This window comes from Lynx canadensis, chromosome A1, assembly GCF_007474595.2.
Source record: "Lynx canadensis isolate LIC74 chromosome A1, mLynCan4.pri.v2, whole genome shotgun sequence".
In the NCBI taxonomy this organism is placed as follows: Eukaryota; Metazoa; Chordata; class Mammalia; order Carnivora; family Felidae; genus Lynx; species Lynx canadensis.
The window spans coordinates 132,642,454-132,660,733 of NC_044303.2; the positions used below are offsets into that span (position 1 = coordinate 132,642,454).

General features: G+C 35.2%; 1 protein-coding gene across 1 annotated transcript in view; it reads right to left on the reverse strand.

The window, feature by feature from the left end:
* ADAMTS6 (ADAM metallopeptidase with thrombospondin type 1 motif 6) overlaps nucleotides 1-18,280 on the reverse strand; it is a 297,415-nt gene that overhangs the window by 108,914 nt on the left and 170,221 nt on the right. The window contains exon 11 of the mRNA XM_030321954.1: nucleotides 495-602. Within this exon, the coding sequence (XP_030177814.1) occupies nucleotides 495-602 (108 nt within the window). The remainder of the gene's footprint in view (nucleotides 1-494; nucleotides 603-18,280) is intronic.

Here is an 18,280-nt window from a genome sequence, read left to right on the forward strand (position 1 = left end):
TAGATGATGAAATTAAAATTATTTAGCTACAATTTCTATGCGCAGAAAAAATGCTTAATTATTCCTGTAATACCAGCCCTTTCTCTCATATTGTAATTTAAAATCAACTCTAGTTTGACTCTAGTTATAAAATCTACTTCTGGATCACATAATTTTCCTGGGAATTATTTATCAGAAAGAAACCTAGACTTATATGACTAAAGAGACTGTATTATATGACTATAAGATTGTTGTTGGATATTCTGTACAAATATATATGTATACACACAGAAAAGTGTAACTAAGCCAGAAAATAAATAAGCACGGTAATTTGCTGAACACTGTAAGTGTGCAGATACCAGTATGTGTCAATTAACTCCTTAGGCTAGGTATTTACTATTTTCTCAAATACATGTTAAATTAGTATGCATAATTTCCTAGTGGTTCAATACGAACACCAGAAATTGATCAGTTTAGTCTATTTGTCAAAGAGCTAATAAATCATTTCAGCTTACCCCCTTTTCAATATTCCCAGTTTGACAGAGTGTTCCTTCAGCTGCAGGAATACTGTTGGTGACACAGCGGTTGCTTTTGCTGAGACACCACAGCTCTCTACACACTTCCTGGGAAAGAAGGCAAAAGCAAGTTGATCAGAAGTAGAGACTAAAATCATGTTTGCTTCTTCCATAAAATATACCTATGTACACTCAGCATTACTTTAAAAAGACATCCCAGGTGTTTTTCTGCTGTTGAAGCATAAGGGATGAAGATTTTGAAGGCGGTTCTTATGGAAGATGTTACCCATTTTGCAGAGTCATTTAAACATTTTTCTTTATAATCTTATTTTAGTGGACATGCAGAATTTTCAGTAATAAACTGGGGTGTCTGGATGGCTCAGTTGGTAGAGCATGTGACTCTTGATCTCAGGATTGCAGGTTTGAGCCCCACTTTTGGTGTAGATACTGCTTAAAGAGAAAATCTGTTTTAAAAATTCTTAAAAAAAAGGAAATTTCACTACTATAGAAGAGTAGGGAGAAGGGATGAAAATGTAGAAAGGATATATGTTTATTGCTCTCAAAAATATACACTAGCAAAACTTACCAATTATTAATAAAGTGTTACCAGGTAGATGCTTTCCTTGACCTACCAAAGAATTCAAATAAAGACTATTTTATTTTATTTTTTTTAATGTTTATTTATTTTGAGTGAGAAAGAGGGGGGCAGGGGGCAGAGAGAGAGGGTGGGAGAGAATCCCAAGTAGGTTCTGCCCTGTCAACACAGAGCCTGACGTGGGGATCAATCTCACCAACCCCAAGATCATGACTTGAGCAGAAATCAAGAGTTGGACGCTTAACATACTAAGCCACCCAGGCACCCCAACTAAAGACCATTTTAAAAAGAAAAAAAGAGACCCTGGGCATGGGCAGGGTGTAGTTTCTAATCTAGCAATATTATTTGCAGCTCATCAGTGTAGCCCACCTGCATGAAAGGGAAATGTTGTTTTGAACAAATGCTGCTATTTATGTGTTATTTTCATAAGTGACGTATTTCAGATGTTGTTCAGAGCTGTCTTGTCTTCTTTATTATGATTTCTTATTCTACCTTAGCATGGGAGAATTACAAAACTTATTCTAATATTGGCAATATATATAAAATACTTAATTTTGTTCATACTATAGTGATCTGTCGATGTTTGTTTTATTTTATTTATTATGTTTATTTATTTTTTAGAGAAGGAGAGAGAGCATGAGCAAGGGAGAGGCAGAGAGAGAGGGAGACAGGATTCAAAGCAGGCTCTGTGCTGACAGCATAGAGCCTGACGTGTGGCTCAAACTCATGAGACATGAGATCATGACCTGAGCTGAAGTCGGATGCTTAACAAAGACTGAGCCACCCAGGCATCCCAGTCTGTCAAATCTTACTTAAAGTAACCTGGCCAACATATATCTGGGTGAACTGTTTTAACTAACAGGAAAAACAAAAACAAAAACCCTACTTTGAAGAAAGTGTTCATAATTTTCAGTTTCTTTTTATGTATCATTAAAGCTAGCACCATTACTGATATTACAAGTGTTTAGGGACACCTGGGTGGCTCAGTTGGTTAAGCACCTGACTCTTGATTTCGGCTCAGTTATAATCTGAAGATTCATGAGATTGAGCCCTGCCTTGGGCTCTGTGATGACAGCTCGGAGCCTGCTTGGGGGTTCTCTCTCATCTGCCCCTCCCCTACTCACATTCATGCTCTCTCTCCACAAAATAAATAAATACACATTTAAAATAAAACGTGATTGAGTTAAACTAGGACTATTTAGGATAATATATATATGTAATAAAAATATATTAATCTGGAGTGCAAAGATAAATTTATGTATAACATTCCCTTTAATGCTATTATTCCCCAACTGCTCTTTTAACTCTCAAACATAAAACTTATGTCACATAAACACAATTCAGAAATAAAGCAGTAACATATTTAATTCGCTGGTTCACTATTCCTACAAGGAGAAATGCCCCAGAGCATATAGCATATTGAAGGGACCTCTTTGGGCTCCTTTTTGCAGTGCTCCTTCCCACCAGGCACAAAAGGAGACATACAATTTCTATTAGACTTTTAAAATGCTTTTGAATAAATCTAATCTATACCTACTTTACTGACTTTATTTATCTACTTCAATGTCTACTTTATTTACCTACTTAAATTTTACTTTATTTATCTACTTTAAACTCTATTTGGAGAACTACTGAACTAGAAGAGAGTTGAAACATTAAAAAAAAGAAAAACAGCAGGTACTGTGGATCATTATATAAAGATAATTTTCTTGTTCTTACAATTCAGTGTATTACAAATTCTACTTTCTTTCAAACCTTCAGTTCCTATTTAATGAGAAGGTCATTTATACTATTTTGGTATTCCTTTTCTATAGAAGACAGTTTCCTAATATATGTTCTTAATTATATTATTTTAGTTTAATATTAGAAAAGCAGTAGAACTAACATTTTAGGGTTTTAAAATACTGTCCCATGCATCAAAAATAACCATATTCAAAGAAAAATGTGTTCACAAAAACAGAGAAGCATTGCTAGAAAAATGTATTAAGATTACAAAAAGGGACACCTGGGTGGCTCAGTCAGTGAAGTATCTGACTTCAGCTCAGGTCATGATCTCATAGTGAGTTCAAGCCACTGCTGTCAGCACAGAGCCCGTTTCAGATGCTCCATCCTCCTTCTCTCTGCCCCTACGCTGCTCGCACACACTCTCTCTCAAAATAAATAAAAACATTAAAAAAAAAAAAGATTACAAAAAATTATCCATAATCCTGGACTATACATACTTCTGAACCTTTATGATTTTTATTATGTCTAAATCTTACTTAAGACTAAAGTAAAAGAAGCCTAAGTTTAGATAGAACTGTGAAATGAAAAACCTATCATTGAAAAGGACAATGTTCATAGCATCTCTTAGGAAAACATACTATGCAGTTAACTTAAAGAAACTCTATTTTCCAAAAGTGCCTTGAAAATCTCTACCTAAAATGGCAAGTGCTCAAGATACTATTTCCAAAACTTTAATCTCAAGGATTCACAGTACAGCCCTTTGACAGAGCCTTATTCTATAGAGAATGACACGTTTTGAAAGGTAGATTCCCACTGCTAACAGGATTATATTACCTAGTGGGCTCATGGGGATTCAAATTTTGCTAGGGCATTAACTTCTCACAAATTACTGTTTAAAGTATGCAACTGTAAATCTATGCATAGGAAATACTTACAAGATGTTAAATTACTCTCAGAAAAGGCTCTGAAGAGTTTTCAGACAAATCTCTTATCCAGAATGTCAACTTGGGTAATAAAGATTGTGGTATCTCCATTAAGACTTCCCAAGATAAAAAAAAATACTCGGGGCGCCTGGGTGGCGCAGTCGGTTAAGCGTCCGACTTCAGCCAGGTCACGATCTCGCGGTCCGGGAGTTCGAGCCCCGCGTCGGGCTCTGGGCTGATGGCTCAGAGCCTGGAGCCAGTTTCCGATTCTGTGTCTCCCTCTCTCTCTGCCCCTCCCCCGTTCATGCTCTGTCTCTCTCTGTCCCAAAAATAAATAAACGTTGAAAAAAAAATTAAAAAAAAAAATACTCACTCGAAAGACAAAAACTACGAAAATTTTATTTCATACCAAGATAGCAAGAGGCACACCTCATGAAAGAATATAGGAACACATTCGTATGTTCAGAAATACCCTTCTTTAAACTGCTGGATCCTAGAACATGAATGCATATATTTATTGCATAGGTATATGCATATGTATATCAGTTGCCATGTAAGTACCCTAAAGTAGGTCCCAAGTTTGTTCACTAATAAGTTAAATGTATTCTGAAATTTTTTGGCTCTTGGGGAATTTATACAGCAGCCATCATAGTAGGGGTTTCCCAGCTGGCTCAGTCAATGGATCATGTGACTCTTGATCTCAGGGTCAGGAGTTCAAGCCCCACATTGGGTATAGAGACTGCTTAAATAAATTAAAAAAAAAAAACACACAAAAAACATCATAGTAGATGGATTAATATCCCTAAATAAAATATATTAGATAGAGTACAGTTTTGAGACAGATTGATGATTTTTTTGACTACCCACCAGCTTAGCTCTAGAAGAACATAGTTCTCTTTCACATCCTCATAATCCTTTATAGGAGAAGATAAGATTTATTAAGATTACTCTCATGATTTCTATGAACTAATAAGCCATTTCCTGTGTGTTAGGATGGTTCCCTTCTCTAACCCTAAAATTTATTTTGGGAGACTCTCTAGGAAAAATGTGGGTTTTGTGCTTGCCCTTGAGTTCATGGAAGGTGAGAGAAGTTACCAACAGTGTTCATTAAGGGAATCTCTGTTACATAACACTGAAAATTAGAAATGGACTCTCTAATTTCATGGACTCAACTTGTAACCAAAGAGGAGGTTTGCCTGGTAAGACAAAATGACATTATTTCCCATTCATTCAAGAATATTATTAGAACATCTACCAGGCATTCACCTGGCATTCACCAGGCATTATGTTAGTGTTATGAAAAAATAACACTATCACAGAATTTACAGGAACCAGAGAGAAGGTAGGGTATAATCAGACAGTAGCTCAAATGTTATAGACTGGTACTGCTCTTTAGAGTTTTTGATATTCTGTGACGAAATTAGAAGAATGACGTCAATGTGGTAAGATTTTTCATGAAACTAATTTTTTTATTTTAATGGCCTCTTCTAATTTATTAGTTTTATTCCTTTTACTTTTTATGTGCTACAATAGACTGTAAGGTTCCTGAAGGCAGGATGTGGGTGCTAATGGCAGTCTTTGCAAAATGTTGGCAAAATTAAAAATTGGCATCCCTGTGTTGATTTGCTAATTTTCAGGGAGAAATTTTCTTTGCCTACAAAAACCTAAAAGCTTGTGAACCACTCATTGCCCAAAACTTGATAATCAATATTTTTTCAACATATCAATGTATTTATTAATCAGTTGTCTCTTATGTCTTACCACTATCTTCTGAATTCAATTTCTTTCCTCTTGACATGCATCCTTTAAGAGTTAATTTAGCAAGGAACACTTGTTCCTAATGGTCTCAAAATACATTTATTTAGCCTTCAATTTTAAAATGATATTTTAATTGTATATAGAATTTTAGGCTAACATTTATTTTACCTCAGCATTTGAAGGTGTTAAGTTCATTGTCACCTGTACACTATGGAGGCTGATGAAAAATCATTTCTCAGTCTTAATCACTGTTTCTTTGTGATGAACTCTAGTTGCTTTCGAGAGTTTGTCCTTGCTGTAGTGCAGTTTCACCACCGTTATCTAGGTGTTCTTTTATTTATCTACTTGGGGTTCATGCTTTAAATTCATATGTTTCTTTAATTCTGAAAAATTACTAGTTATTATCTTTTTTAATATACACTTCACCATTCCTTCTTCTGGAACTTCTATTCAACTTACATTGGATATTGTCATTCTAACCGCCATGTCTCTTAAATTCTTTTCATATTTACCATATATTTTTCTATTGGGGTGTTAATCTTTCACTTCATGGTGGATTGTTTCCTCATGCTGTTTGCTATTTTCTATTCAAGCTTATCTTCAGGGAATATTGTTTTTTTCTTGGAGCATCCTGTGCTTCCTGAGTTGTAGAAGCATAGCTTTGCACATTTGTTTCTATTATACACTCCCAAGTTTCAGTTGTTTTTTGTTTCACCACTTTTCACGTTGATCTATTTGGTCAACACTACATAGGTAGACTGTACAAAGTCATACTCTGTTCTTATGTGAGTCACAAGCCTAGGAGCTTCAATTTCTCATGTGAGCTGTTTTTCCCCATCCAAAGCAAAGGGCAGACAAGCTTACTCGTCATTTCCATTTACCTATTTCTTCACAGTATAAATGATCCTTCAGTCATGCCCAAGACGTCTCCTATCCTAACATAGAAAACATCAGCTCACCAGCTTGGCACTTGAACTAAAACTCGTCTTCATTTCTGGCACACCCTTACCTTCCTCTCTTGGTTCTGATATATACAAGCTTTCTGATGAAATGTAGTAAATGCATTCTGTGAAAACCCTTGCATTATACAAAATTACTTATGAAGAAAACAGGGTTTATGGGAAAAATATGGTTGGAGCAGACCACTGAAAATCTAGGTAATTTTGTAGCCAGAAAACAAACAAAAACATCAAGAGTTCTAATGAAAAACTTTGCATTCTTAAATCTCTGCTGCCATTTGATCCCAGCAGCCCAATCAATTGATCCTTTGTAGCCTTAAACCCTGTGACTTGTGATGCTTTCTCCTTTGAGATGTAGGTCTTTGAGGGTATCTGCCTTCAACAGAAACCATTTTCATAAAAATTATTTTTATGAGTAGGTTTCAAGTTATAGCTTCTTTATCAGTCATTAAAAAAATAACACAAAGGGATATATATTTACATGTTCTTCATCTGGCCTCATGATTTTAATAGATTTGTTTAAATAGAGTTTTGGGAATGGAGCCATTAAGTTATCTACTATGGACAATAAAGACCCTTCTTTGGAGTTGGGTGTTTTTCTATGACACTATATATAATACTACAAATTTTCTCTTTGTGAGAAAGCTTACCTGAGCATCACATCATTAACGCACTAGGAAATAATCATATATGAACAAACAAGACTTATACATTAGACTGGCATCATTCCACAGTCTGTCAATTTTCTTATGTGTCTTCTCATCACAGAAACACATGTTGTAGCTAAATAAATGATATTTAATTATGCTTTGTTCATTTTATTTCTCTGGCATTTTCTGCTTTTATATCTGGAGAAGTGATTGTATTTACTGTTTGTCATGTTTTTGAAACTCAAACGCTTTTCCTAGACATTAAAAAGCCAATTATATAAAGAATCGGAGACAAAATATGCATGCCAGGGCACCTAGGTAGCTCAGCCAGTTAAGCATCTGATTTCGGCTTTGTGAGTTCAAGCCCCTCATCAGGCTCTCTGCTGTCAGTACAGAGACCACTTCCAATCCTCTGTTCTCCTCTCTCTCTGCCCCTCCCTTGCTGGTTCTCTCTCTCTCTCCCTCTTTCTCTCTCTCTCTCAAAATAAACAAACAAAAAAATACACATGCTAGCTTAGAAGAGAAGTCAGTTGAATAAATGGATAAAAGCCAAAGGGAGAGATTTGAGTTCAGTGTATAGCAAATTCTTCCAAAAGTCAGAATGATGAAATAAAACTGAATCTCTCATTACTGAAGATCCTAAGCTTACACTTTACAACTTCTAAGTAGCAATATTGTAGGCAGGAAAAAAAAAAAAAAAAGAACTAACACTAACACTTTTTCAGGGTATAGGTCTATACCTATACCCAGGCTAGGTCTATTCATATTTGTATCTATTCAATCATCACTACAATCTTCTCAGAAAGTGTAAGAAAATTTAGGTTCAGAAAGATTTAGCAATTTGCTTCAATCCAAATTAAATCAGGTTTGAATCAGGTGTCTAATATTAATGCCTAAAATATCTCCACACAACTAAACTACTTTCCCATTTCTCTTAAAGGTACCACAGTTGAATAAAGTCACTAGCCAATTAGAAAATGTTTACTTGTAATCTAATGTAATATAAAATATCACTCAATGTTCATAATACCCTCTTATCCTTTGCCTGTATTTTAAAGGAAGCTATCTCCAAATTAAGACTATTATTTACCAATTCATAACATAAACATTCATTTTATGAATTTAGCCATCAACTTATATGTTGTTCTTATTATTGAAACTTCTGAATATAACAACACCTTGTATTTGGATTTTTAAAAGATACTGTTACCACACTCTTCAAAAGTATTCCATGATCTTCCATGAGACAAGACATTTAAAATATTTTTACTTACTTAAAATTTTAATATCAATTCCTAGGCTTCTAGTCTATTTGATTTTTCAAATGAATGATACCTTTTTCAACCATTAACAATAATAAAAAAATAGCAAACATAAATCATAATAAAAATACATATAAAGGTTAGAATTTTAAAGTAATTATCTAATGTAAAATAATATACTTGATATTCAGAAAACAACTTTGTAAAAAACTTGACTAGATCTCTGCTGATCAGAGCAGAATAATTGATTATTTTATAGCCAAAAACCCTTTCAATACAACTGGATGTTTTCATAATTCTAGCTGTTAAATGATACTTAAAAATGGGAAGAGGAGACCTATGATTTACCCGGGAAAATTTAAATTATTAGTTTACATAGAGAAAAAGAGATACTATAAAATTATCAAACTATTTTATAATTACTACATCATTAAGGAAGTAAAACAGTAAACAAAGAGAAAATGGCCTCTTTATTGCTAGCTGGTTTTGTTTTTAAATTTTTATAAACAATTGTAAAGATCATAGAAGAAAGATATACACATTTTCTGCCCTTGGGAAGCCCTAAACCCTATGCCATCTTGGGTCTTTGGTTCTGAATATGAAACAATTTCTTTGTCCTCATTACCCTATCAGTAACATCTCTCAACAGCTGTTTGTAATAAAGGATCCTGACGGCCAAGGGGGAGACCAGAGCCTGAAGAGGTCAGAAAGGAGCATCAGTGATTAGAAAGGTTACTTATCATGGTATCACACAAAGGAAAATTGAAAACCAACATATGGTGACCCCGTGGCCTGGCTCCAGGTGTTTAGTAGCTATCTGAAGAAAGAGAATAATGTACCCTTATTTCATCTTTAAATAGGTTAATCCTGTTGTGTGGGTAATTTAAAAACAAGAGATCCTAGAAAGACATATATTTTTGTTGTATTTATGCATACAAATATATATGCATACATTTATATATATCTATGTGTGTGTGTATGTATACACACACACACACATACACACACATATATATATCAAAGAATTAATCTAGAAATGCAAGTTAAATAATTATTAATATGAAGAGGCTAAAAGAAAATGATTAAATAGTTTAAAAAACTACCTCTAAGAAGCAAACACAAAGTGGATTGCCCGGGTGGCTCAGTTGGTTGAGCATCCAACTCTTGATTTCGGCTCAGGTCATGATCTCATGGTTCAAGATCAAGCTCTATGCTGACAGCGAGGAGACTGCTTGGGATTCTCTGCCCCCCTCTTTCTCTGCCCCTATGCCACCCTTCTCTCAAAATAAAATAAATGTGTTTTTTTTTTTTTATTTTTTTAATAAGAAGCAAATACAAAGTAAAAATACCTGATCTTTAAGATTACCAGGGACTACAGACCTAAAATTTGGGATTGACTTTTAAGGAAAAATAAAAATAAAATCAACTTTTTGTTAAGTATATAAGTTTGGACTCCAAAAGAATATTGAGGTGCTAAAATAATTCCATGAATTTTATTTCCATACCAAACCACACTGTAGAATATTTATACCACCTTAAAATCTTCAAGGAAAGTGGTTCTACAATCTCCCTCAGTGCAACATTCCAATATTTAATAACTTGAAATTCTTCCTACTACCAAATCTACAACCTTCCAACTGTAAAAATGAAGATGACTGTGTTTTTTTTTTATGCTCTTGGTAGGGAAGGAGAACAATTTGTTACCAACAATCAAACTATAATAAATGTTCCAAAGCCTGAAGACAGTTTTAAGACCAACATTTAACTTCCTTTTTTATAGGCTACTCAAACTCCATTTCTTTAAACTTCCCTTATATGTACTTCTAAGTATTTCACTATCGTCCTTTCCCAAGTTATCTGCATCTCTTAAAAAAGAATTTGGTAGGTAGCCAACAATTCCTTAAAAAGACTAATAAAGTCTTTTTATTAGAATGATTCTCAAGTAGAAAGAAATAATGACTTGAATCTTAGCTAATTGGTGGTGATAAAATAATAAACAAAAGGTAGTAAGCATTAAAACATTAAAAACTTGAGTCTGAGAGACAAAACACATCAGGCTTTATTAAGTACCCTCCAGGGGGAGGATACCCTGATTAGACAACTCAACTATCTTATATTTAGCAGGCCACCCTGTCTGCAAATAGCTATACTTCAGGCAGATATAGCTTGATGGTATTCTTATGGTTATTAATTAACATGTTAATAAAAATAATTTAGGGGTATCTCGGTGGCTCAGTCAGTTGAGTGTCAGACTTTAGCTCTGTTCATGATCTCACACACAGTTCGTGAGCCTGAATCAGGATCACTGCTGTCAGTGCAGAGCCTGCTTTGGATCCTCTGTCCCCCTCTTGCTCCCCTGCTCGCACTCTCACTCTCTCAAAAATAAATACAACATTAAAAAAAAATTTTTTTAATATAAATACTTTATACTATCCTCTATTTTAATTCTATGCTTGCCAAACAACTTTTAAAAAATATTTTATTTTTATTCAAGTTTATTTATTTATTTTGAGAGAGACAGAAAGCATGAGCAGGGAGGGGCAGACAAAGAGGGAGAGAGAGAGAAAGCCAAGCAGGCTCCACAATGTCAGCGCAGTGCCCGACGCAGGGCCCCAAACCAAGAACAGTGAGATCATGACCCCAGGGGAAACCAAGTCGGATGCTTAACCAGCTGAGCCCCCCAGGCACCCTGCCAAATAGCTTTTGATAACAAACTGGCCTACTAGTTAGATTTCCTTAGGTGTGAAAATGTGCACAATTCACTGGGGTTGACTGAATATCAACCATACTTTCTTCTTACAAATCAATAACTTCAGTTTTATATATAACCATATATATTCCTTGTGACCTTCCATTTCTAATATTAGATACTAAAAATCTGTCATCGCTGAATGGGTGGAACAAATATGGTGTATTTAACCATTTATAGATTATTTTATCATTAATCACTTAATTGATGACCTGTAAGTAAAATACAGAGTGTGACACAAACACATTTTCCCTGGAAAGATTCAAAATCAATGAGAAGGCTTAAAATTTCCAAAGTTACATCATACTTTCTATTTGTATGTTCTGTTTCCATCATGAGACTCAAAATTCTTCAATCTTTAAGCCAAAATTATGGAATTTCTATACGTAAACATTTTCACTCATTTCATCTGAGTTATAGTGCAGTACCCTACAATATAAAAAGAATAAATTTACATTTACCTACAAAAGCAAGGGTATTGCTACAGGGAGTAACAACAGTGACAGAGAGGCTTTAGTATTCTGTGTAGAATGTGCTTTGGAGGGAAGAGAAGAGGGGAGGGAGGAGCATATGGACCACTTTGTAAAAGTCTTCCATTTTCCAACATGGTTTCCCCAGATTACAGAATTACATTTGTTTCCTAAAACACAATATGTCTTAGAAATTCTGTGATTTTCTGCACATTGATATCCCTCTTGGTCTCATTCATTAAAACACCTTCAATAGTTACCCAGTGCTCTTAAGATAAAAACCTACAATTCTTAACACAGCCTATAAGGTACAAACAGATTTGGCTCCTATTTTCTTTGCCTATCTCATTTATGAGGGCTTGCTTTGAGAGCTTCAGCAACTCTAGTCTTCTGTCAGCTCTTCAAATACACAAAGTAGTCACAAAGTTCCTCTCCGCACTAACTCTTCAGCAAATAATTCTTCTCATTCATTTATCCAACAAATATTTTTTGAGTTCCTATTATAAAGCAGGCATTGCTCCACTCACTATATAAACAGCCATGAACAAGGTAGGTGGGATTCTTACTCTTGTGGAACTTACTGTTCTATTACAATTATCAACTCATTCTTCCAACAAATATTTGTTGAGCACCTACCATGTGTCAGGCTCTGTTCTAAGTGCTGGGAAAAGAACAGGGAATGAAATAGATTAAAATCCCTATCTCCAGGTAAAATCTATTCTAGGGGTTAAAGCAGGCAATAAAGATGAATTAGCAAAAGTGATAAATCTTGAGGAAAATAGAGGAAAATGACAGGGAGTGTGCGTGTGTGTGTGTGTGCGCACACATGCACATGTGTATGTGATATGCATATGTGCACCTGCAGTATTAGAGGAAGTAGTTAGGGAAAACCTTACCTAGAAGATCACAATTAAATAGTTAATGAGTAATCAAATAAGCAGGATGATTATGGCTTGAAATAAATGCTATGAAGGAAATAAAAAGTATAATGTGAAAGACAAAAACTGGGAGAAGACTTTTTCTATAGGTAGACTGGACAGAAGGCCTGTCTGAAGAGAAAATGTATTTGAGCTGAGACTGAAGGATGTTAATGTGTCAAAATGTGACCCTTGGAATATCTTCATATGTTCCCCAAATGCAGATGGCTTAGATTCTCCTACAGCACTTTGACCAGCATATCAACTGTACAGGAATGATATCATGGATGACATAGATACTCATAGAAGAAAGGGAAATGTTTATTGAATGTCTGCCATGTGCCAGATAAATAAAAAAAACACTTTGCATGCTTGTCATACATTTCGCCATCTGAAGTTTACAAGAACAAATTGGCTGCTGGTCACTGGAAACAGTATCTGAGTAAAATCTAACAATAATCAATTTGAGGTCATAGGTAATAGTGAATGGTGAGAAGAATTTTATTTAAAATATTCGGTTGCATTGTGAAACCATGTATTAGATCATGTGTTTCCATTTTATGGTTCAGAATACACGGTCCATTGATAAAAACATTGTTCAGTTCTACACTAATGTAAGTAATAATGTACAACACATTATTACGCATTTATGTGCTAAATTGTAAGTCTATATGAACAGTGACAAACTTCATAGATAATAAAAAAATTTCCATAAATTAAACAAAGCTATGGTATCTATAAAATTTATCTGGTGTTGGGGCACTGGGTGGTTCACTCAGTTAAGCATCCGACTCTTGGTTTCGGCTCAGGTCGTGGGTTGGAGCCCCATGTTGGGGTTGGTGCTGGCAGCGTGAATCCTGTTTGGAATTTTCTGTCTCCTTCCCTCTCTCTGTCTCTCCCTCTCCATCTCTCAAAAATAAATAAAAAAAAAAAAAAAAACTAAAGAAAAAGAAAAACAAATTCTCTGGTATTATCCTGGTCCTTAAATCTACCTGTTCATGAGCAATTACTCCTCTCTCTCTCTCTCTCTCTCTCTCTCTCTCTCTCTTTCTAAAACCACTTTATTAATGTATGACTGACACACAAAGAAGCTCTACACAGTTAATGTATACAATTTGATGAATTTGGAGATAAGTATACATCCATGAAACCATCACCACAAACTATGCTCTAAATATACCCATCACCTCCAAAAGCTTCCTCATTTTGTGTGTGCCCTAAGAACATAAGTTCTTTTTTTTTAATTTTTATTTAAAAAATTTTTTTTTTAATATTTATTTATTTTTGAGACAGAGAGACACAGAGCGTGAACGGAGGAGAGAGGGAGACACAGAATCTGAAACAGTCTCCAGGCTCTGAGCTGTCAGCACAGAGCCCGAAGCGGGGCTTGAACTCACGGACTGCGAGATCATGACCTTAGCCGAAGTCGGCCGCTTAACCGGCTGAGCCACCCAGGCGCCCCCATAAGTTCTTTTTTTAAATTTTTTTTTAACATTTATTCATTTTTGAGAGACAGAGACAGAGACAGAGACCGAACAGGGGAGGGGCAGAGAGAGAGGCAGATACAGAATCTGAAGCAAGCTCCAGGCTCCAAGCTGTCAGCAAAGAGCCCAATGCAGGGCTCAAACCCATGAACCGTGAGATCGTGACCTGAGCTGAAATCAAGTTAGATGCTTAACCAACTGAGCCACCCAGGCGCCCCAGAACTTAAGTTCTTAACATAAGTTCTACCCTCTTAGCAAATTTTAAGTACACGATTCAGTATTGTTTACTATAGGTACTATGCAGTACAGTAGACCTGTAGGACTTATTCATTTTACATAACTGAACTTTGTATCCTTCCACAAGTACCTACTCATTTTCAATTTTCCCTAGTCTCTTGGCCACCACCATTCTACTCTGTTTCTGTAAGTTTGACTATTTCAGATTCTGCACATAAGTGCTATCATATAGTATTTGTACTTCCTTGTCTATCTTACTTCACTTAGCATGTCCTCCAGGTTCATCCACATTGTCACAAATGTTGGGATCTCCATCTCTGCAGGCCCAGATAATATTCCATTGTATGTACATACCAGATATTCTTTACCCATTTCTTTGTCAGTAGACATTTAGGTTGCTTCCCTGTCTCAGCTACTGTGAATAATGTTGCAATGTATATGAGCGTACACATATTTCTTCGAGATGCTGATTTTAATTCTTTTGGATATACACTCAGAAGTGGGACTGCTGGATCATATAGTAGTTCTATTTTCTATTTTTTGAGAAACTTCCACACTATTTTCCATAGTGGCTGTACCAGTTTACATTCCCACCACAAGTGCACAAGGGATCTCTTTTCTTCACATTCTTGTCAACACTTATTTTATTATGTATTTGCTTTTATTTACTTATTTTTATTATAACCATCTTTACAGGTGTAAAGTAATACCTCATCATGGTTATGATTTGCATTTCCCTGATGATTAGTGATGATCAGCACCTTTGAACATACCTACAGGTCATTTGTACGTTTTCTTTTAAGAAATGTCTATTCAGTTCTTCAACCATTTTTTAATTGGGTTACTGGTTTTTGTTCTCTTTTTTTGTTTTTTTTTTTTTTCTTTTGGTATTGCTATTATACATTTTGGACATTAATCATTTATCAGATATATGATTTGCAAATATCTTCTTCCTTTCCATAAGCTGCATTTGCATTTTGTTGACTGTCTTCTTTGCTGTGTAGAAGCTTTTTGGTTTGATGTAGCCCCAATTGTCTATTTTTGCTTTTGTTGCCTATGCTTTTGGTGTCACATCTCAGAAACCATTGCCAAAATCAAGAAGTTTTTCCCTTATGTTTGTTTTCAGGAGCTGTATAGTTTTGGGTCTCTTATTTAAGTCTCTAATCAATTTTGAGTTAATTTTTGTGTATGGTATAAGGAGCAGATTCATTCTTCTACCTGTGGCTGTCCAATTTTCCAATACCGTTTACAAAAGAGACTATAACCATTGTGTACTGTTGGCACCCTAGTCAAAGAGTCATTGATCATATAGGCTGTACATGGCTTTATTTCTGGTCTCTCTTCTCTTCCATTGGTCTGTTTGTATTTACACTAGTACCATACTATTTTGATTACTGTAGCTGTGTAATATATTTTGAAATCAGGAAGTATAATGCCACCAGCTTTGGTCTTCTTGTTCAAATTTACTTTGGCCGCTCAGGGTCTTTAATGGTTCCCTGTGAATTTTAGGGTTGTTTTTCTATTTCTGTTAAAAAGTGTCATGTGATTACTGCAATCACCAACTGATAGTTACCAGTAAATTATGTAGTGGGTATTGTTGAACTACACAGAACCATTAAGTATATATGCAAAAAATATTTAGGATATGATTTGTAGTAACAAAATAAAGAAATGTAGAGTCATGTCTGAGACTAAGTCTTGAATTAATCTGTGCTTTTTAGAAAGCAGTCAAAAGATCACCTACATCCTCTACACTACATAGGCTCATTAGTGAGTTCCTTCCAAAGTTTAAACTTGTTATTATTAATGTAAAATGTTTTCATTAATCTACTTTTAATAATTCTTTTCTACTAGGAAAAAAGGAGACAAATGGAAAGTGGAAGAGGAATGAGACAATAGATTCTACAGAGCTTTACAGGCAGCAATTTTCCTCCAAACAGGCAAAAAAAGAAAAAAACACATTTTTTGGACACACTGATACTGTTTTATTTGTGATGAATTTTCATCCAGAACACATCACAGTCACCCTCAGAAACTTACTAATACAGCTAGCAGATTTTTTTTTAGGTGTTCTAGTAGCATCTTGTTTTATATGCTGCTCATCTGTACTTGTCTCTTGCCTTGAAGAGGTCCTAACTTTTTACATAAAGTAAAAGAAAATAAAACTCATATCCATACCTACAGTTTCAAATACCTGAGAATTTATAAACCCAACAATATGTTTAGGGGCAGATTTCCAGATCACCCCTCTCCCGAAAAAGACTGGGATAAAATGGAGAGTTTTGTTTTGTCTGGTTTTGTTTTGTTTTAAGAAGATATTTAGAAAGAGACACCATTTGATGAAAACTGATAAACAGTGTCTCCTGAAATAAAATATATTTGCTATCTTTATTAACATATTTACTACATCTAACAGAAAATGGAACTTTCTTTTTCTTTCTTTCTTTTTCTTTCTCTTTCTTTCCTTTTCTTTCCTTCTTTCTTTTCCTCCCTCCCTCCCTTTCTTCTGTCCTTCCTTCCTTCCTTCCTTCCTTCCTTCCTTCCTTCCTTCCTTTCTTTCAAGAGCATGCACCTGAGCAGAGGAAGGACAGAGAGAGAGGGAGAGACAGATTCTCAAGCAGGCTTTGCCCTGTCAGCATGGGGCTGGATGCTGGGACTAAACATGAATTGTGAAATCATGACCTGAGCTGAAATCAAGAGTTGGATGCTTAACTGACTGAGGCACCCAGGCACCCCTAGACCTTTAAAAATTTTTATTTTAACCTTAGGGTAGGTAAATCAAATTCTGTATTTTAGTTTCACCATCTACAAAATATTAATAAACAATTACAATTTTTATCAAAGTAGTCTGAAGTATCCCAGAAAAAGACAGTACGTAAAACCACAAACCACATAACATTTATAAATTACTACATTATACAACTATTTTACTCTGTATACACTATACTGTTTTGTTATTTGTATTTATAGCCATTACAATCTCCTCACTACTTCTACTGGAAGTGATAAATACCTAGAAAACATAAACAGATGATCTACAAGGATAATGGTACAAGATGCTGTCCTGAAGTAGAATAAAAAATAAAAATTTTCATGTAAACTCTCAATTATAACATGTATATTAATGAACCTGCTCACAATGAATTTCAGTAACATTTTTTGTAATTGCAGATATAATCACAAGTAACCCTAGCAATGGTCACATAATAACCGAAGCAGAAGTGATGGAAAGCTGATCACTGCTGCAGTCATGTGTTACTCTGTAGTTGCTTAAAATCTTCCCTGGCATCATTAGAGACCTGCTAGTTGAAAGAGGGATCATTTCCTGATGTCCAACACCAAGGTATCCCCTCACTAAAAGTCTGTAGTAGTATTCTTCTAAGCCCCCAGTACTTTGTCTAGTGTTCATCTCAGGATGCTATAACCCCCTGACAGCTAAATCAGGGCTGGTTTGTTTTCCCTTCAGCTACCATCTGAAGTATGTCTTGTTTACCTGACTGGACTCCTACTTTCAAAGCCGCTACTGTTTTCTAAAAAAGTATTTAGAATCATTTAAAACCTTAGGAATTCACCAGATAAAACACAATGTGTGTTTGGGTGCTACCAATGGTGTAAACCCAATTTTTTGGGCACAAGCTTAAGAAGTGAGAGTGATTGTACAGAATCTATTATGACTCAAGAAACTTTCTTGGCAATATATAGCACATTATAAAAAGGTAGCATAAGCATTTTCATATAGTACATGAGTCTAAGAAAGCCATTTTGCTGCAAATCAAAGTGAAAAGATTAATGACAAAATATGTGAAATTGTATAGGATTGTAAGACGCTAATGTCTTTCCCCAAGTTTTCCTAATGTTATTTTATATCTATTACAAAAGCTTTTAGGGGCACCTGGTTGGCTCAGTCAGTTAAGAGTCTGACTCTTAATTTCAGCTCAAGTCATGATCTCACATTTCATGGAGTTGAGTCCCGCATTGAGCTCTGCACCGACAGAGCGCAGCCAGCTTGGGATTCTCTCTCTGTCTCTGCCCCTCCCCTGTTTGTGGGCTCTCTCTC